Below are 21836 nucleotides of genomic sequence, written 5' to 3' on the forward strand. Positions count from 1 at the left end.
ATCATGATTTTTGTGTTTAAGCAGGAGAAAATTTTTTCTACCTAATCAAGATCAATTCAAATGGTTCTGCATGACAGAACAAGAAGTTAGATGGGTCACGTATTCTTAAATACCTATTATCTTCCATTTAAGTATATTTATCAACAAGAGTTTCCAGTTCTTGTTAGCAGTTCTTACCCCTTCTTTTGGGTCCGTATGGAGTCCTCCTCCTGCATGACCATGCCAACATGATCTCTTTTCTATCAGTGGCCATGCCTGGAGAGCCTAGTGGATAAGGATATCAAGTAAGCAATTTCAAGTTTTTAAACCTCTGGCTTAGTCTAATCTAACAAGTAATTCCCAAATGCTGAAATTAGCTTTTAGTCTGGAATAGTAAATAAAAATACCATCAGAATTAGCCTACAGTTAAATGTATATAGGCGATTTTGAACTATCATGAATTTTTATATAGAATTCTTATTCATAACTCACTGTCTCTAAACCTTAAAATTAATGTTCACAAGATTTAATTTACATTACATTCATATTTCATTTGTACACTGCTTTTCTTACTGTCATCCAGTAAACACCAGTATAATGCTGGCAATCTGTTATATGATTATAAGCAAGCAAATAATACATATTTAATTAATTAACATCTCAATTCCTAGCTCCTGGTTTCAGCCTAGCCCAGCCCTGACTGTTGGGTGCATTTGAAGAGTAAACCACCAATTAAGATTGATATATCTCTCTCTTCCTCTCTTTGCTTTTCAAATAAAGTGAAAAAAATTCTTTTTAAATACTTAAAAGGGTCCTCTCTATTAAAAATAGGGAATATTTGCCACAGCAGTTAGAGACTGCTTGGGATGACCACAACCCATTTGAGAGTATCGTGGATTCAAATCCTGACTGTTTCCAATCCTCGTAATGTATACCTTGGGAAGCAGTGGTGATGGTTCACATGGGTCCCTGCTCCCAAGTAGGAGACCTAGATTTATTTTATTTTGTTGAAAGGCACAAGCAAAGATCAAACAACATAAAAACAGGGAGAAAGAACTCTTCTATCCACCGGTTTAATCCCCAAATGGAAGCAAAGGCTAAAGTTGGGCACAAGGCTGAAGCCAGTAGCCTGGAACTTCATTTAGGTTTCACATTGGGTGGCAGGGGCCAATCACTTCAGCCATCTTATGCACATTAGCAGGGAGCTGGATCAGGAACTGGGTCAGAAACAGAGCAGCCAGGACTCAAGCCAGGATGCCATTTGTTGTGGGTGATAGGTTAACCCAGTGCAGCACAAGGCATGTTCCTGGTCCCCAGCTCTGGTGTGGCCCATTCCTGACTGTTGCAGGCATTTGGGGAGTGAATGGGTGATCTCTTTCTCTGTCTTCCTATATTTCAAATAAAATTTAAAAATTTTTTTTTTCTAAAAGTTAATGGAAAACAAAATTCAAATATTTTGGTGCAAATTTTTTTTTTTTTTGGAATCCAAGCAAAGCTTGTCTCCATGAACCCTTCTTAAAACCTGTTATATTTAGAAATAAAATATTTTGAATACGTCATAATATATCTTTATGCTACAGAAATTCTCATACATGTTTTGTCTTTCTGATTTAATGGAAAACTTTAGATGAATGACAATATATTTTTATCTTTTTATCTTTCCACCTTAGCACATTCAAGAGGGTCCTACATTTGGGCAATCTAGGTCTCATTTTTAACATACAGCTATCTAAAATACTCCCAGCTAGCCTTAAAATATTAAATATTTTAACCATTTTAAATCTTGTAAAGAGCTTTATGATTGCTGCTGAGGCTAGTGATATATAAAACAAATTCAAGCAAATACAATAGTTGAAAAGATAGTATAAAGAATAGGCTTGGACCCAGCCTAGTGGCTAAATCCTCACCTTGCATGCACCAGGATCCCATGTGAGTGCTGGGTCATGTTCTGGCAGCTCCACTTCCCATCCAGTTCCCAGCTTGTGGCCTGGGAAAGTAGTATAGGATGGCCCAAAGCCCTTGGGACTCTGTGCCCATGTGGGAGACCCGGAGCAGTTTCCTGTCTCCTGGTTTCAGATTGGCTCAGCTCCATCTGTTGCATCCACTTGGGGAGTGAACCAGCAGACAGAAGGTCTTTCTCTCTGTCTCTCCTTCTTTCTGTATATCTGCCTTTCCAATAAAAATAAATAAATCTTTAAAAAACAAAAAGAATAGGCTTAAAATGAAGGTTTGCAAATATTAAAGTATTCTCACAATTGAAAAATACTAAATGAGATACACTGGATTGAATGATGCTTTTTCAGTAACCATAATAATCAATAATTAAAGAACAAGGACTCAGTTCTTAACAAAAACAAATGTGTATCAATACTATACACAGTATTACAGCATCAGTTCAGGGCCAAGCTTTGAAAATGGAGTTACAAAAAAGCCAAGACGTCCTCTGGTTTTCACCAGTTGAGACTCTAAAAGTAATTGTCCTAAATGGATTATTGATTTTTGGATCAACAATCTTGAAGCATTTTGTAAAAAGAAAACATCAAAAGGTAATTTCGCGCTGACAATGTCTCTGTCACATTTTCTCCTCTGAAAGACTAGGCAACAAGTTTTATCAAGGGGTCTGGAGAAAACCACATGCGATAATTAGGGTCTTCAGCAAAGAAGAAGACTAAAATATAAGTAATCTCAGTGGTTTCACAGACAATGAGAAGATCGTGTACATTTTCGTTTAAAGCTTTAACTTAATCATTGAAATCTAATTAATTTTCAGCTTCTGCTTAAATGAGAATACTTTTGTACCTTGGTGGCAAATAATTACCAATCAGAAAGAAAAACTAAAGCATTCATAATTTATATCATTTTCTAATTTTCTAGTCTTTTCCTAACATGTCTTATTTTAAGACACTAGGACTTTTTAAAGATGTCTTTCACTTACATTAGCAATGAAAAATAACCCTCATCAACATGTAAACTCAGCATCGGTTATGTCACCGGCTCTAATAAGCTTACAATCCCTTGATATTCTGCTATCTGAACATCTTCTAAGGTAAAGAAACTTCACTCACTTGAAAAAGTTAACAGCATTCCACATATCAGATACAAATTACCAGGATAAATTTAAGTGTCAACAAGCTGCCATTACATTTATAAAAGCTTTCTGAAAATGTTACTGTGGTTGGCACTGATCTCAAGGGATTCAGACAGATTTCTCCAGGGGCAGAAAAACATCGAGATTTCTCTCTTCATTTCCAGGAGCATACCTTCCTGCCAGTGTTTAGGAAAATATAAAAAAGAAAATTATTTGGGAAATATAAAATATGTAGTATAAATTGGGAAATACTCCAACGGCTTACACATTTTTCCTAGCTATAATGTAGAAGAATTTGCTTAATCTTACCTTTGTAGCATCTAATAATTCTCTTGAATTGCCTTTTCCCAATCTCTGCTTTGTGGTATTTCCTAATGACTCTGGGATCTGCTTAGGAGAGAAAAAGGAGGGAGAGGAATTTTAGAGTGAGGAGTTAATACTCATAGATTATTTCCTTTATTCACAAACATGCACTAAATTAAAACCACAGGGGGTTTACTACCTATTGTGGGTTAAACTACCACCCACAATGCCAGTATCCCATATGTGCACTGGCTCCTGTCCCAGCTGCTCCATTTTCAATCCAGCTCCCTGCTGGGAAAATAGCAGGCCTGGGAAAATAGCAGAAAGCAGCCCAAGAGTTTGGGCCCCTGCACCCATGAAGGAGACCCGCAAAAATCTCCTGGCTCCTGGCATCAGCCTGGCCCAACCTTGGCTATTGTGGCTATTTGGGGACTGTACCAGCAAATGAAATATCTCTCTCCCTCTCTTTCTGCTATCTCCCACTCTCTCTCTGTAATTCTGCCTTTAAATAAATCTTTAAAAAATTTTAAACCCTAGCTAGTCAGTGTTAAAGATGATCATGCTTTAAATACATACCTGAAAAGATCTGTGGTTCAAGCACGAAGCAAATTACATTACTCATTAAAAATGTCAAATTGTATTTTCCAACTACTTTTCCTATGTTTCTCTTTTTATTCTTTCCTATTTTCCATATTTTAAAATCTATTCTTAAAGCCTGCAACCTCATTTCTTTCTGAAATACCTTTCGTGATTCTTTTTTCAAATAGCAGCTTTACCTGGTGTGCCACAACCCTAGTCCCCTCTTCCTTTGTTCTAACTACCTTTACAGCGTTTTATTACTAACCTCATGTCCATTCCTTCTGCACTATTAGATACTGGTTAAAAGACTAGTTTTGTGGGCAGTGTAGAAAAGTGGGTTGAATTATCATTTCTGATGCAGTCAAGTTGAAGTTCCACTTTGTACAAATTTAACTATTTATGGGCCAGGTATGGTAGCCTACCAGCTAAAGTCCTCGCCTTGTATGCGCCGGGATCCCATATAGACACTGGTTCTAATCCTAGTGGCCCCACTTCCCATCCAGCTCCCTGTTTGTGGCCTGGGAAAACAGTCGAGGATGGCCCAAAGTCTTGTGACCCTGCACCCACATGCGAGACTTGGATGGGGCTCCAGAATCCTGGGTTTGGATAGGCCAGCTCCAGCTGTTGAGGCTGCTTGGGGAGTGAATCAACACATGAAAGATCTTCCCATCTGTCCCTCCTCCTCCCCATATATCTGATTTTCCAATAAAAATAAAATACATCTTAAAAAAGATTTAATCATTTTTGAAAGTCATTCAGTTACAGATATAGAGATATGGAGACAGAGATAGAGAGATAGATGTTTCAATTTCCAGATGGCAGCTATGCTCAGGGTTTCACCAGGCCAAAACCAGGAGCCAGGAATCCATACCCATCTCCCACATGGATGGCATGGGCCTAAACACTTAGGCCATTCTTTGTTACCCTTCCAGGCCATTAATAGGAAGCTGGATCAAAAGTGGGGCAGCCAGGACACTAACCAATGAGCATGCTGGAACCCAGCATTACAGGTGCAGGCTTTCCCTGTTACACAACCCCAGCTTGGCTATTCTACTTCTGATCCAACATCATACTAGTGCATCTGAGAAGGCAGCTGAAGATGGCCCAAGTACCTAAATTCCTGCCACTCATATGGGCTACCCAGATGGAGTTCCAGATTCCTGCTCAGCCTAGACCAGTGCCAGCCATTGCCATTTGTACAATGAACCAGTGGATAAAAGATCTCTTTCTACCCTCCCCTCCTCCTGCCTTCCAAATAAATAAATATATAAACCTTAAAAAAAAAGAGGGACCAGTTTTGCCAAACATTTCTATATAACTAGTTGATGGATTCCAATGAAATTTACCATGGGGCAGTGCTTTACCCTTTGGGCAATGTTCTAAAAGTAGAGCTGGAAAAACGCAATATACAGAACTCCCCATGGTAACACCAGAAAGACATTTGTAAAATGGACACAGTATTTCTGAAAAGCACCATCAATTTATTGAAGAAAATTAGCTTCTTAGATCAGATTCTTCTGAAAGGCAAGTTAATATTGGTCTTTCTCTAAACAATAAATGAATTGCACATATGGACTATTTTCTCTATAAAAATCAGTGGTACATGACAAAATATCAAAAAAACATCAAAAAAACCCTCTACATACAAAAAAGCAACCAAATCACTGAGAAAATCATTTGTCTTTCTAAAATGCAGTAGCAGTAGCTGATTCCTACTTATGTATATTTACAAATACATATGCCATCTTCTGACTTATGAAAATTTCAAAAATACATATTACTGTTTGCACATTATCTTGTTGAACTCAACATCCCACACCATTCCACGTATTCCCAAATCCACAGTTACTGGGCCATTCACTGTCAATGATACCCTTCTCATATCTAACTCCACTGTTTTTCTCACTGGCTTTCCCTACATAAGCTTTAACCAGAACCACCTGCTCCCGCCCATTTTCCTGTTTTAGACAAGCCTCTAGTTCAAGTACTGCATACCACAACAAGATTACACCCATTTTTGCACATCTGGGTAAGTTTTCAACTTTGTGTTCACAACTTGTCCAATTATCTTGTCAATGACTATCAATCTTTGTTGGTGATACACATACCAGCAAAAACTTGTATTTAGGGGCGCGCATTGTGCTGCAGTGGGGTAAGTCTGTGACACCAGCATCCCATAACCACCTGTTTAAATAGTTGCTCCACTTCTGATGCAGTTCCCTGCTAATGCTTCTGGGAAAGCAGCAGAAGATGGTTACAGTGCTTGCCCCACTACCACCACATGGGAGGCCCAGATGGAGTTCCAGGCTCCTGGCGTTGGTATAATCTAGTATTAGTCATTATGGCCATTTGGGGAAAAAAGTCAGAAAATGAAAGATCTGTATGTGTGTGTGCCTGTCTCTCCCTCTCTATAGTTATGCCTTTCAAAAGAATAAATTCTTTTTTAAAAACTTAAACACTAAAAAATATATTCTGAAGTGATACTGGTGCAAAATAGAGACAATTATTAATGAATCTAAGCCTTTCAAAGTAGCCATTAAAGCTCCCTCAGATTTTCACGTACCTCTTTTATTTTTATTGGAAAGACAGATACACACAGAGAAGAAGAGACAGAGAGGAAGATCTTCTGTCCGATGATTCACTCCCCACGTGACCACAATGGCTGAAGCTGAACCAATCTGAAGCCAGGAGCCTCTTCCAGTTCTCCCACGCAGGTGCAGGGTCCCAAAGATTTGGGCCGTCCTCAACTGCTTTCTCAGGCCACAAGTAGGGAGTTAGATGGGAAGTGGAGCTACTGGGATTAGAACTGGCGCCCATATGGAATCCCAGCACATTCAAGGTGAGGACTTTAGCCATTACGCTATCACGCTGGGCCCTCAAGTACCTCTTTATTCTAGAATCCAACTATTTTTTCTTACTCAAACATCAGTATTCAATAATCAATACCTCAATAACTTCAGTAATCTGATACATACTGTTTTTGTTTGTTTGTTTTTGCTGTATCCCATGTGTTTTGATGTTTTTTATTTCAGTTTTGTTTATTACAATAGTTTCTTTTCTCTTGTTGAATTCATCACTGGCTCATGGATTTCACAATGGCATCATTTTTCCCAAGAGATTTTTTGTGTTTCCTTTTCGTCATTCATGTGTTTGTTACTCAGTGGCGTGTTTTTTCTTTGTGCTGTAATTTGTTTTGTTGTTGTTGTTGTGGCTGTTCTAACTCATACCAGCTGTTGACCTTGTTTCATGGCTTCTCACTTATGGTAATGTATAGTGATGGAGTCCTGGGGTCTATCATATACAGACGTGGGGGTGTAATGGAACATGCATCCCTGCTTCCAGATGAAAGATGGATTCCCAATGAAACTGTTGGACATGTGTAGACAATGGGATGCTGGACTGTCTGACATTGTCTGTACCAACAGTGTCGGGGTACACTTACATAAGAGACTGATAGAATTATGATTCCTTATGAAGGACTACATCATTGTAGTAAAATGGGGAAAATCTGTCGGGGGTGGGAGTTTTCGGAGGGGAGGGAATCCCAGCCTATAAGAAATTGTACCACATAATTCAAAATTCAAAATAAAATATTAAAAAAAAATGTTAAAGCATCGGTATCTAATGAAAACAATGGGCTTTTTTTCTTAAGTCTTATGTATTTGGAAGACAGAGTGACAGGGTGGGATTGATATGCTGATCAATCTCCCAAATGCCTGCAACAGCCAAGGATGGGCATCAGAACAAAATCAGGGGCCAATAACTCTATTCCCATCTCCTATGGTGTTGGCAGAAACCCAAGTACTTGGGCAGTCATCTCCTGACTCCCAGGCACATTGGTGGGAAGCTGAATCAGAAGCAGAGACAGGGCACAATCCCAAATATTCTGACAATGCGACGTGGGTGTCCCAAGCAGTGGCTTAATCTGCTGTATCACAATGCTCACTGCCAAGGTAAATAAATTTTAAATGTTCACATTTAAATTCAACTTTGAATTCTAAAACAGCAGTTAACATTATATCTCAGACATAAAAGACTCAGAAAACAACAAATTATCACATGTATATTCACTCACTAGCCTAAGATTTAACAGACAAAACGAGAGCCCCCAACATATGCCCCTATGTCATCTCTCTGTCGTCCAGAATTAATAAGTACCAAATGCTACAAATGTCTTTGATTGCAAAAGTAAACATTTCATTCACATAAGGAGTTAACAACCTTTGAGGTCCACTCTTAGATATTTATAATATCATTTCTAAGGGAAAATGCTCTGAGTCTTAAACAGATTCACAAACATTTCTGAAGCACAATTCATTTGTAAATTAGAGACTAGCTCTATTTATATAAAATCTCTAGGGACAAGCTTACAGCAAAATATCTTCCATTTACACTCTGAGGTGGACAACAGAACACAAGAGTATTAATTCTATGAAACTTAACTTGGAAAATAGAGGGTAGAATTAAATGTTCTCTTCCAATTCTGAAATTCTATAACTCTCATGGGATGAGATGAAAAGGTGGCTGTTAATGATTGGATTTTTAGAAACTTAACTGAATAAATTATCATTTATTTCTTCAGTAAATCTAGCATTTCAATTTGTTTATAATTTCACCCATTTCCACCCAACCAGTGACAAAGATAGCTTTCAGCTGTATATTATTCTACATACTGGACATGATGTGTACAGTTACTGAACAAATCCAATACACTGAAAATGACAACTTGACAGTTCATTTTAGGAGGCAGATAAGTTATAATTTTATACTGAAATTTTGGAAAAGCAAAGTTAAGGAATTTGTGATCACCAAGCATAACAATGTACATTCTCATTTGGATCATAAGTATTCTTCTACTAAACACATTAATCTTCAATGGACAGTTGCATGGGCACAATGCCTTGCTCTGTGTCAACATGCAATAAAGATTTATAAAATGAATATCAACACTAAAACCATTATCTAGCAGACACAACCATTTCCATGTAATAAGACCAACACCCAAGCGAGGATTGCTAGAAAAGAAAAAAAAAATGAAACTTATTCATATTACGAATGCATTCTCCCTTTAACGTAAAAATTCAGTTTAACCAACTAACTTACTAATTAATTACTAATTATTAACGGCGGCATCCCTTTTTATAATAGCTAGCTTTGCAAATTCAGATTATGTACAGTGTTCCACAACCAAAGAATTATCTACCTTATAAAGAGATTAAAAAAAAATTTATAATACCCATCAGGGAATTTGAAGCCAAATATATACTCCTGATTCCTGAAGCTTTAGCAAGAAAACTTAGTTTTACAATTAACCCATCCAGGATGCATGGAACACTTCAACAGCATCAAATAACAGTCATGTGTGAATAGCTGCCACCTGATCATTAATTTAATCATTTAATCTGTGATCAAAACCCAAAACATTCAGCTCAATACCTGCTTAACGAGAAACTGCTGTGACTTAAAATTACATTTAATCTACTTTAATGGTAGAAAAATCAGGCATGAATTTTTATTTTCTTCCTAATTATCAAGGACCTAGCTATCAGAGGGGCGGGAGAGGAAAAAAAGAGAATGGTAGGCTGACTTCCCAGATTTTTTTTTAAAGTTCTCAGCCAAATATTGAAGAAGACAGGATTTCCTTTATTGCATTAGGTATATTATTTATTCAATAAATGCTTATTGAATTAATAGATAAGTGGCAGTACAGTACAAAGACTGTGAACAATTCACTTCATCCACAAAATCAATCTGTTTGAACTCTATCACTATACTACTTTGGAACAAAGATTGGCAATATGTTTCTGCAAAAGGCCAGACAGTATTTTTTTAAAGATTTATTTTTATTTGAAACTCACATTTTCAGAGAGAAGGAGAGACAAAGATCTGTCCACTGATTCACACCCCAAGTGGATTCAATGGCCAGAGCTGAGCTGATTTAAAGCCAGGAGTCAGGAGCTTTTCCAGGTCCCCCATGTGGGTGCAGGGTCCCAAGGCTTTGGGCCATCCTTCACTGCTTTCTCAGGCCACAAGCAGGGAGCTGGATGGGAAGTGGAGTAATCAGGACACTAACTGACACTGACTGACTCCTAGATCAAATCCTAGCGCGTGCAAGGTGACCATTTAGCCATTGAGCCACCGTGCTGGGTCCCACACAATATATATTTTTTTAATATTTTAGAAGAATATTTACTAACCACAGCAAAGCTAACTTTAAGAAGGTAAGAGGTAGGAGTGTAGACTAGCAGTTAAGATGCCTGAATCCCATATTACAGAATCTGGGCTGTAATTCCTGTTCCACGCCAGACTGAAGCTTCCCACTAATGGCCACCCTGGAAGGAAGCCAATCATCTTGGCTCACTGCTACCTACACAGGAAACCCAGACTTAGTTCCAGATTCCCCCTACCAGCCTGGCCCAGCCTTAGCCTTTGTGGGCATAAGGGAATTGAACTGGTGAATGGAATTTCTCTGTCTCTGAATAAATAAATATTTAGAAGACTATAAGATAGAAGCATAATATAAACTAGCAATCTCCTCAATCACTATTATTCTAGTATGGCATGTAATTTCCCCAATAGTACTAAGCATAGCAATATTTTTGTGCTAGTACTCTATTGTCCTGATTACTGCAACTTTATGACATAATTTGAAATCAAGATGGGTGGTGTTTCCCCAATTTTGTTCTCTCTCAAGATAGTTTTGGCTATTTGGCGGTCTTTTGTTGTTCCATATGAATCTTAGGAATTTCTTTTCTACTTCTGGGGAAAATGCTAATAGGAATTTTAGCAAGAATTATGTTGAATTTACATATTGCTTTGGGTAGTACGGAAATTTGGTAACAATAATTTTAATCTGTGAACATAGAATATCCATTTGTATCTCCTTCGATTTCTTTCATCAGTATTTTATACTTTTATGTGTACAGATATTTTACTGTCTTCAGTAAGTTTATCTCCAATATTTTCTTAAATTCTATGATAAAAGAGACCTTTTTCTTCACTTTCTTTTTCAAACAGTATTTTAGGATTTAAAACCATGGTCTCCTGGATGATACTCTGCTGTCTCTGCCCTCAGACCAGAGAGGGCCTACCCAGTAAGTAGTTGGACTTGACTGGACTATAAGATGTTGGACTCTATGCTTGGCATATACTTGCAAAGAGGGAATTTCAACTGAACTTGAACTATGGTTATGCAACAAGGTGGAGGAACCCACCATGGGGGGAGGGTGGGGGGAGAATCCCAGATTCTATGTAATTATAACACAATGTAATTAATGAATAAATTTAATAAGAAAATAAAAAATAAATAAAACCATGGTCTCTGTCATAATTACTCAACTGTGTTACCACAGCCCAAATGCAACCATAGACAATATGGGTATGGCTGTGTTCCAATAAAATTCTATTTACAGACAATGAAATTCACATATTAGATAATTGTCATCTATCACAAATTATTAATCTTCTTAGCTTTGTTTTTCCAAGCTATAAAAAAAGTTAAAAAAAAAAAAAGAAAGAAAGAAAACCAGAGGCTGGCGCTATGGTATAACAGATAAAGCAGCAACATGTGCCAGCATCCCACATGGACAACCTGTTCAAGTCCCAGCACTCTACTGCCAATTCAGCTCCCTACTAATGCTTCTGGGAAATCATTGCAAGATGGCCCAATTCCTCGGGCCCCTGCACATGTGTAGGAGACCCAGGTGAAGCTTCTGGCTCCTGGCTTCTGCCCAGTTAAACTACATCCATTTGGGGAATGAACCAACAGATGGAACATCCTCTTTCTCTCTCTTCTTCCCTCTCTCCCTTTCTTCCTCCCTCCCACTCCCTCTCTTATCTCCCTCTATATAATTCTGCCTTTTGAAGAAATAAAAAAATTCTTAAAAAAAAAAAAAAAGCACAGAGGACTCATATGAAATATGTATTATGGTGGATTTGGCCCAAGGCCCATGATTGTTCTAGACAATTTCTAAGATTTTTTCAACCTCTCCAAGTATTTTGGGAAGAAATAAGCCTCATCAAATAAAAAAACCAATACAGAAACAAAACACATGTACAAAATTCCCCTCTTCCTCCAACAGTTTTCCTAATTTTGTCACTCAAATTTTCATATCTCTGGGATTGGAAGCCAGCAGCAAGGTATATTTAGTAGCAACATAAAAACTCTGTTTAGACAACTTCCATAAAGCAAAATTTCTTTGTTTTCCACTCACATAAGCAACTTACTGATCATGGCATTTTGCTACCATGAAACTGTTCACCACTCCTTAAGTTTTAGCTGAGTGATATTAGATTCCATTTTGCTAACAGTAACAAAGATTTATAAAACATTTGCCAAATTCAGGGTAATAAAAGCCGATGATAGAATACTAAATATTAAGGAAGAAAACTTCAGAACCAACTCCTTCTAAATCATGAAATTAAAGATAAACACATAAAGGACTTTATCATATGAAGAGTGAATTTCAGAAGGAAATATTTTAGATCCATTTAATACTGCATTATTTCATCAGGCTGATTTATTACAACCCAAGAACTTTGGAAAATGGTATGAATCTTTTAGTACTTTTAAGATTCCTAGTCCTATTGTGTTTATGCATGGAATAGAGACATTATCACACATTTCACACTGCAGCTGGAATGCAGAGATAATGTGAAAGAAGTCAGAAAGTGGAATTGGACCTATTTTCTGCTACTTTACGGTTTCAACTTTCAATAATTTAATAGTCTTGCTCTTTATGTTTACTAATATGGACTTGGGAAAGAACCCTCAAGCATATTTCTTAACTCTCAGTTCCACAGCTGGACAACTTGAATCGTTAGTAGATCTGTCACTTTGTTTAGTTATATTTTCCTATAAATGCTCATTTTATGTTTGCTGCACTTCATGGATGTGTCAGATTGCCGTTAATGGCTAAATTACCTGGAAAATCACCCTAAACTCACAGAAGATAACATTTTCATTTACTTGGGTCATTCTGCAAGGTTCCCTATATCCCTCCCAAAATTTTTTTTTTCTGCAGTACAGCAAACTCTGTTAACAGATAGTTCTCTAGGTAGGAAATGAGTAACATAGACTAATTATAACAGAGATATAGACTAAGAGAATACTGGTTTTAATACAAACCCAGCATCAGGATGAATAAATGATATATAATGAGTTCTTACTTAGCACTAATTGAAAAACACATATTAAAGAATGTATTTAGGGCCCGGCGGCATGGCCTAGCGGCTAAAGTCCTCGCCTTAAAAGCCCCGGGATCCCATATGGGCACCGGTTCTAATCCCGGCAGCTCCACTTCCCATCCAGCTCCCTGCTTGTGGCCTGGGAAAGCAGTCGAGGACGGCCCAATGCACTGGGACCCTGAACCCGCGTGGGAGACCCGGAAGAGGTTCCTGGTTCCCGGCTTCGGATCGGCGCGGATCGGCGCGCATCGGCCCGTTGCGGCTCACTTGGGGAGTGAATCATTGGAGGGAAGATCTTCCTCTCTGTCTCTCCTCCTCTCTCTGTATATCTGACTTTGTAATAAAAATAAATCTTAAAAAGAAAAAAGAATGTATTTAGGGGGCAGGCAGGAATGTAGTCTATCATTTAAGATTCCTACATCCCAAATCAAAGTGTTTCGGCTTGATTCTTGGCTTTTCTCCAAATTCCATTTCCTGCTAATGTGGACCCTGGGAAGCAGCAAGTGATGTCTCAAGAAATAGGGCTCCTATCACCTACACGGACTGAGATCCTGATTCCCGGCTTCAGTCTAGCCCAGGCCTGACCATTGCAGGCATCTAGGGAGTGAACCAGTTAATGAGAGACCTGTCTCTCTTCCGTTCTCTATGCCTCTCAAATAAATACAGAGAAAAAAATGTTTAGGATGGTACTTGGTTTTGTGCATTTTAAATGCCCTTTGTGTTACCCATATCTAGTCTTTTTCTAGCATGATAAAAAATTTCTACTAAGAAATAGGTCAACACAGGCATTTGGGATCATTTGTGATAGCTATCTGTCAGTCTTCTCAACATAAGTGGTTGTCTTTACCTCCTCACTACCTATATTTTCTAAGTAAAAATCACTAAGACAAAAAGGTCTTAAGAATGAATCACATGGGGCCCGACGGCGTGGCCTAGCGGCTAAAGTCCTCGCCTTGAAAGCCCCGGGATCCCATATGGGCACCGGTTCTAATCCCGGCGCTTCACTTCCCATCCAGCTCCCTGCTTGTGGCCTGGGAAAGCAGTCGAGGACGGCCCAATGCATTGGGACACTGCACCCGCGTGGGAGACCCGGAAGAGGTTCCTGGTTCCCGGCTTCGGATCGGCGCGCATCGGCCCATTGTGGCTCACTTGGGGAGTGAATCATTGGATGGAAGATCTTCCTCTCTGTCTCTCCTCCTCTGTGTATATCTGGCTGTAATAAAATGAATAAATCTTTAAAAAAAAAAAAGAATGAATCACATGGCAAACTCAGTTGTGGGCTATGTTTCAACAAAAAGATCTGCCAGATTTAAGAGTTAAATATTTCAGGAAAATACAAACACAAAGAAAGCAGCGGTAGATATGTTAATATTATTTAATGTGGATTTCAATAAAAATATCAGAAAATGAGAAAAAAAGGTATATTATTATACACCTTTGCTGCTTATTTTTCTCCTTTTATATGTTCATGGATTTCTCTTTTCCTCTGCGTAAGTTTTTAATTGTTTAGTTCTTCTAATGACACTCAAGCTGAAGAAGGTTCCTAACCCCTATTCCATTATCTGCACGTGTCTGCACGTGGACTAATTGAACAGAAACATGATATATAATGTAACTGTGCTTTTTTGTAAATATAGAATGTAACTGTGTTTTTGATAACACCTACTGAATAAAGTTCCTCAATGAAAAAAACGAGAGTGATCTTTTCCATGTGTGTGTGAAGAATTATTTATTGTCATCAAAGCAGATGTAATAAATACTACAGTTTAGCTTTGGCCTACTTCACTCGCATGTGACCTCCCACATACACACAATGTCCTTGCTTTGGGAGCACAGTGCACAGAGCCTGTTTTCCTCTGAAGTTGGTCAATGTCTGCTCCTGCAAAGTAGGCCTTCCAGGGTCACATGCTGGGGCCTTCTATGGGCACCTGGAAAACCTGTACTGCCATTCACCCTTCTGGCTAGGATCCATATACGTGTCCTGTACTTTGCCACAAGGTTTTCTGGCTGACCCTAGGGCACAACCTCCCAAGAGCCAATGGGAATGTTTGGGACCAAGATCCTGGCTAAATATAAATCAGGATGTTTACAAAGGGTGGCATTTGTACCTTAGCTGCACATGGTGACACAGCAGGAGTGTGGGGTTAGATTCAGGGCAGACTGGCACTGGAGACAATATCCGGAGTTCAGTGTTAGTGCCTGGGTAGGTTGGGGGGGAGGGTTGCTGTTCCACCTTGGGCAGCTGTACCATAGCTGAGCTGAACCATGTTCCTTAAGAGGGAGTATTTTCTTCTGTTTCTTTTTTTAAAATTTTATTTTTGATGGTGTTTACATAGCTGATTAAGATGGAAAGAGTTGAGGATCGGGGATAGTGAGACCCTTGTTTACACATTTTCTTTTTCTTCTTCCTGTATATGGGGGAGACGGGGGATACAAGAGAAGAAATCACGCCAGTCTCCCAACCGCCACATTACCCGGGGGATGGAGAGCTGCCACCCCATGTCATCCCAGGGACCCCACTGTGGAGCACTTTCTGAGGGTTCTATTCATGTGGTTTCGATAGTTCTGAGATGCTGCTGATAACACCGCTTCAAGGATGAAGAAATCCAACCGATACTCCACCTGTGAGTCTCCTTCAACCCAGAAATTTGCTGTCAAGCTTCACTGGTATAGTTGATCAATTCCTTCTGCCCTCCATCCTCAACAAACCAATGGGTGCTGCGAAGGGGGGATGTTTTTTCAAAGGGCACTGCAAATCACCCCCTTATCACAACCCTTATCGCCAAAGGTAACACACACACACACACACACACACACACACACACACACGTCTTAATTTTGCTCTTTCTCTTTTGCTTAAGTCTCTTTCAGCCCTGAAAATCTGTCACTTCTTTTCTAAAAATATCCACTCTTCTTCTCAACTGCATTTTAGAAATTCCAAAAGGTGGCCATAATTATACAATAACTGAAACACCTGTTTTCACATAATCACAGACTAAAAATGCCAGCTCTCCCAGAAGCATCTTTACTATTTTTTTTTTTAAAGCCACCTTGGAAAGAAGTACCTAGAGCCTTCAAGTTGCTCTAGAATTCTTCAAAAGAAAACAAAGTTTGCCCTAAATTGTCTGGCCAACCTTCTCGACTTGCACTCATATTACAACACAAAGAACATTTTACCTTATGAATCGTCCACAATAAGACTTTTAAATGCATGATCTTTATGCCTTAGAAATTCATACACGGAAACTAACAAGTATAGATGTCACACCAAAGCACGTGCTATGGCAAGACAATATTTTTTCAAAAGATTTATTTATTGATTTGAAAGTCAAACAGAGGGAGGGAAGAGAGAGGGAGAGGAAGGGAGAGGGAGGGAAGGAGGGAGGAAGGAAGGGAGGGAGGGAGGGAGGGAGGGAGGGAGGGAGGGAGGGAGGGAGATAGAGAAACAGATGTTCTATCCACTGATCCACTCTCTAGATGGCTATAATGGCCAGAGCTAGGTCACACGGAAGCCAGGAGCATCATCCAGGTCCCCCGCAGAAGCCCCAACACTTTGGTCATCTGTTGGTTAGCAGGGAACTGGAAAGGAAATGAAGCAGCTAGAACTAAAATTGATGCTCATATGGGATGCTAATGTCACAGGCAGCAACTCTAACCACTATGCCACAATGCCAGCCCCACTATAATATCTTGGCTTCCTTCTCACCATCAACTGCCCCAAAAGACTCCTCAATTTTAGTTCATTCCTAGAGACATTTAGTGCCAAACAATACAGTTGACTCAATAAAAGACAAGGTAGTTAATACTTTACTCTTTTTCATATTGCCACTATAATCCTGCCTAAGTTTTTATTAAATTATTCAGTAATGTGAATTAGTAATAATTATTCTATAATCATTTTGATTAAGACACCATTACTTTTGCACTTACTGTTTTGTTAGCCTAATGTCCAATACTACATTTTCCCAGTTCAATCTCATTGCAACTCTACAAGGTAGCTACTACAACTATTATTATTACCATCTCATTTTATATACCAGAAACTGAGGCCCAGACAGATTAACTTATTCAAGTTTACAGAAGCAATTAAGCACAAGAATGGAGATAGCCATTCCCAATACTATCAATACTAACAGTAACAAAAAATCAAAGATCACCTAAAACTACTAATTGTCATCTTGTAGATCATTCATCAGTCCAACTGGGTTGTTAAAAATCCAAGAGTTTGTGCCAGAAATGATAGCAATAAAACTCCCAAAATTCACTCTCACTAAAATGATTATAATATCAAAAATGATCAGATCTAAATCAACTTTTTCAGAACTCTGGATTCTAATAGAAAACCAGTTGCTAAATTTCAGAAAAGACTTAGAACATTTGTGCTTACTCATATACTGTCTTTCCAACTCCTGTCACTGTCCTAGGAGAATGATAACCCGCATTTTTTGTATGGCTTTCTGGTAACAGAAGGGGAACACGGACCTTCTCATAAAATTGCACTTGGACTTTTTAACTTGTCTGGCAGTTCCCTGAAGGACTGTCAGGAAGCTTAACTTGCCTTGTGCCCATTAGAACTCTCTTGAGGCTTCAGTGTCCCTCCAAGGGTCATTTGTTGAAAGAAAATTTTTTAAAAAAATTTACCTGGGGCAAGAGATAATAAGACCATAAGGCAGCAAACAGAGTAAAACACCTAGGAAGAAAGATCCTAGAAAAGGACATACATAGCAGAAATAAAGGCTTTGAAAATAATGGAAATGCCAGGTAAGAAAATCAGCAACAGTTAAATAAAGGAACATAAAAGTATGAGTATCAGCCTCTATGATGCCAAGAAGGAAGAAAAGAAAAACAACTAAGCTAGAAGGAAAAAATATTTACAAAAATAAGAGATTACAAATACCAAAATTAAAGACAAAAGATTGTATTTGGGGGTGAGCATTGCGGTACAACGGATTAAGCTGTACCAACATCAGCATCCCCTACTGGAGTGCTGGCTAAAGTTCCAGTCAAGTCCTGGATGTTCCACTTCCAATCCAGCTTCCTGTTAATCTATCTGGCAACACAGTGGAAAACAGCCCCAAGTACTTCAGCCCTTGCAACCCATGTGGGAGCCCTGCATGAAATTCCTGGATTCTGGTTTGGATCTGGCCCAGCCTTAACTCTTACAACTATTGGGGAGTGAATCAGAAGCTGGAAAATCTCCTTTGTCACTCTTACTTTCAAATAAATAAATCTTAAAAAAAGAAAATATTAAGGCCCAGAATGATGGCCCAGTGGCTAAATCCTCACCTTGCAAGTGCCAGGACCCCATATGGGCGCGGGTTTGTCTGTTTGTGTCCCAGCCACCCCATTTCCAATCCAGCTCCCTGCTTGTGGCCTGGGAAAGCAGTGGAGGATGGCCCAAACCTTTGGGTCCCTGCACCCGTGTGGAAGACCCAGAAGAGGCTCTTGACTCCTGGCTTTGGCTTGGCTCAACTCTGGCCAATGCATCCACTTCTGGAATGAACCAGCAGATGGAAGACCTTTCTCTTTGTATCTCATTCTCTGAAAATCTGCCTTTCAAGTAAAAATAAATAAAACTTCACAGAATGCCCATAGCAGTGATAAGAAGAAACTAACATAAGGCATATTCATAATGAAATAAAAAAGCTAAATAATATAGTATAAAAGAATATATAGGAATAACAAATAAGATGAAATAAAATAAATCAGGACGTCAAACTTTTCAAAAGTGACACTAATGGAAAAAGACAGGGAGCAAGATTTTCAAAGCACTGAACAAGAATGTTGAACCGTTTCATAAACAAATTTTTTTCAAATAAAATGACATTATTGGCACAGATTTGCATAAATCTGTTGTCTTTTTAATACCACTAAATTGTACACTTATGACACTTGCATTTTTCTGCACATATACTTCAACAAAAAGTAAAAAAATAATTTAATGGGGGAGATGGCAAGGCAGTAGATAATTATTTTATCTTTTTGAGATTTATTTATTTTTATTGGAAAGGCAGATTTTACAGAGAGAAGGAAAGACAGAGAGAAACATCTTCCATTTGCTGGTTCACTCTCGAAGTAGCCACAATGGCCAGAGCTGAGCTTATCTGAAGCCAGGAGTCAGAAGCCTCTTCTGAGTCTCCCATACGGGTGCAGGGACCCAAAGCTTTGGGCCATCCTCCATCGCTTTCCCAGACCATAAGCAGGGAGCTGGTAAGTAGAGCAGCCAGGACACAAACAGGCAAGCCTGTGCCCATATGGAGTCCTGGCACTTTCAAGGTGAGGATTTAACCATCGAGCCAATGCACTGGGCCCTATTTTATCTTTTCAAATTCTCACATTAATAACAGACTCAACTAGGGACTAGTGGTGTGGTGGGCTAAGCCGGAACCATATTGAAGCCAGCATTCCAGTCCTGAACTCTACTTCTGATTTGTTTCCTGCTAATGCATCTGGGAAGGCAGCAGAGCATGGCCTGGGTGTTCGGATTCCTGCCACCTCCATGGTAGACCTGGATAATGTTCCTGGCTCCTGGCTTCAGCTCAGCCCAATTAGAAAACTGAGATCATTTGGGAAGTCGACCAGTGTATGACAGAACTACTTCTCTCCCTCCATCCTTTCCTCCTTATGTCTCTGTAAAAATAAATCTTTGCAAGAAAAACAGACTCAAATAAAACCAAGGACAGACTCTATAAACAACATTTACAACAAAATCAGGTTATAACAAATCCCCTTGAATATCAAAATTCCACGGACATGAAGAGCACTTGCCAACAGTCACATGAAGTACAAGGTATCAGCAATGACTTTAACAAGCAGGAGGCAAGTGCAGACCTGAAACTAGGAGAGTACTCAAATAACCCATTAAATACTCAGTGAAACAAATAGAAACTGAAATTGGAACAGGTTGTGTCCATTTCAACAGTGGATGAACGCAAGTGGTCTGAAGTAAGATTTGAAGGAATTGAAAAAATATAAACCCATAAATATTCAAAATTGAGCAGTGAATGCTCCCTTTCAGAACACTGTGATAAAAACTGCTGGAAGTGGAATTAAAATTGGGCAGGACCAGAGCAACAAAAACAAAGGAAAAGAAGTCAAAATAAAAGTAATGAAAGAAGAAGAAAGACTCAGTGAGTATAACACAAAAGGGGGCTTTATGAAGTTAGAAACCTAAACCAAGTCACTGTAAAAAATTTCAGAAAAAGAAACATAAAAATGAACAATGGAAAAATAACTATTAACTCTCACACAAAGTTAGAAAACAATGTGACAATCTCATAAACAAAGCACAAGAAAAAGACATGCATATAAAACAAGTCAGAACTACAAAAAATTTTAAAATAAGCTACAAAGGAAGAAATGATACATGAAAAAGCAAAAATATATCAAAACGAGGAAAACTCAGAAATAAGAGGAAACAGCCCAAGAAAGACTAGGGGGTTTTCCAAACTAGAGGAAATGCAATGGCAAATCATGTCTTAAGAAGAAGGTGAAAAGAAAATGTCAAGAATCAAAGATGTCAAACAAAAGAGAAATCAAGAGGAAGTGACATGATTGAATATACACAAAGAAAAGGCAGCACGTGAATAATATCTCTGAAGAAGAAAACCATACTTTCTGATATCAAAACTCACTACGAAATGACAGTAATTAAGAAAGGGTGTATGTAAGCAAAAATACAAATGTGAAAATATTTCAAAAATGCCATGGAAATTACTATGAAAATCCACAAATGATTTTTTTTAAAGTTCGCACAATAAACTCATCTTTTATTCCATTGGCTATGAGCTTTTTTGAGTACTCTTACATAGATCAATGGAAGAGAACTGAGGGTCAAAAAATAAACACACTTATGGGGGCCCGGTACGATGGCATAGTGGTTAAGGTCCTCGCCTTGCACACACCAGGATCCCACATGGGCGCCGGTTCTTATCCCAGCAGCCCCGCTTTCCATCCAGCTCCCTGCTTGTGGCCTAGGAAAGCAGTCGAGGATAGCCCAAGGCTTTGGGACCCTGCACCCACGTGGGAGACCTGGAAGAGGCTCCTGGCTTCGGACTGGCTCAGCTCCAGCCGTTGCACAAGAGTGTGAAGAAAGGAAGATGGGAGAAAGAACAGTTCTGTCTACAATTCTTTCTGGGACAACTGGCTACTCAAAAAGGTAATCCCCTGAAAATGGACTGCATAGTAAATTTTAAGGATATAAGCTGTTACACTTAGAAGAAAACACACATAGGGAAATTTTTTCATGTCTTTAGGTTAGACAAAGGCTTCTTAGAGAAGACACCAAAAGGATAAGATTGTAAGAACAAAAAAAGATAAAACGGACCTAATTAAAATTTAAGACATTTTGCTTCCAAGGACTCTATTAAGAAAGCGACAAGTGGAGAAGGCATTCGGTGTAATTTTAAGACATCACTGGGGATGCTCGTATCCCACATCTGAGCACCTGGATTGAGTCCTGGCTCCATTTATGATTCCACTTTCCTGCTGATGCACATACCCTGGCAGGCAGCAAACAGATGACTCAAACACTTGGGTCCCTGACACTTGGATTGAAACATCTAGATGTATTTCTGGAACCCTGGCCTCATAGTAGACCAGCTTCAGCAGTTACAATCATTTAGGGAGTGAACTAGCAGATGGATACACTTTCTCTCTCTTATCTGCCTTTGTCTCTAAATGTTTCAAATGAATGGAAAAA

The 21836-nt window shown here is 38.9% G+C and overlaps 1 protein-coding gene across 2 annotated transcripts in view; it reads right to left on the bottom strand.

Annotated features, from left to right (window-relative positions):
- ABCB7 (ATP binding cassette subfamily B member 7) overlaps positions 1-21836 on the bottom strand; it is a 106411-nt gene that overhangs the window by 49460 nt on the left and 35115 nt on the right. The window contains exons 2-3 of one of the 2 annotated variants that reach the window (XM_004592764.4): positions 3377-3454; positions 178-264 (exon numbers count right to left, since the gene is read on the bottom strand). In XM_004592764.4, coding sequence (XP_004592821.1) covers positions 178-264; positions 3377-3454 — 165 coding nt within the window. Of the gene's footprint in view, positions 1-177; positions 265-3376; positions 3458-21836 lie in introns of both variants that reach the window. The other variant, XM_004592763.4, reaches the window with a different exon arrangement.

Source organism: Ochotona princeps, chromosome X (genome assembly GCF_030435755.1).
Source record: "Ochotona princeps isolate mOchPri1 chromosome X, mOchPri1.hap1, whole genome shotgun sequence".
In the NCBI taxonomy this organism is placed as follows: Eukaryota; Metazoa; Chordata; class Mammalia; order Lagomorpha; family Ochotonidae; genus Ochotona; species Ochotona princeps.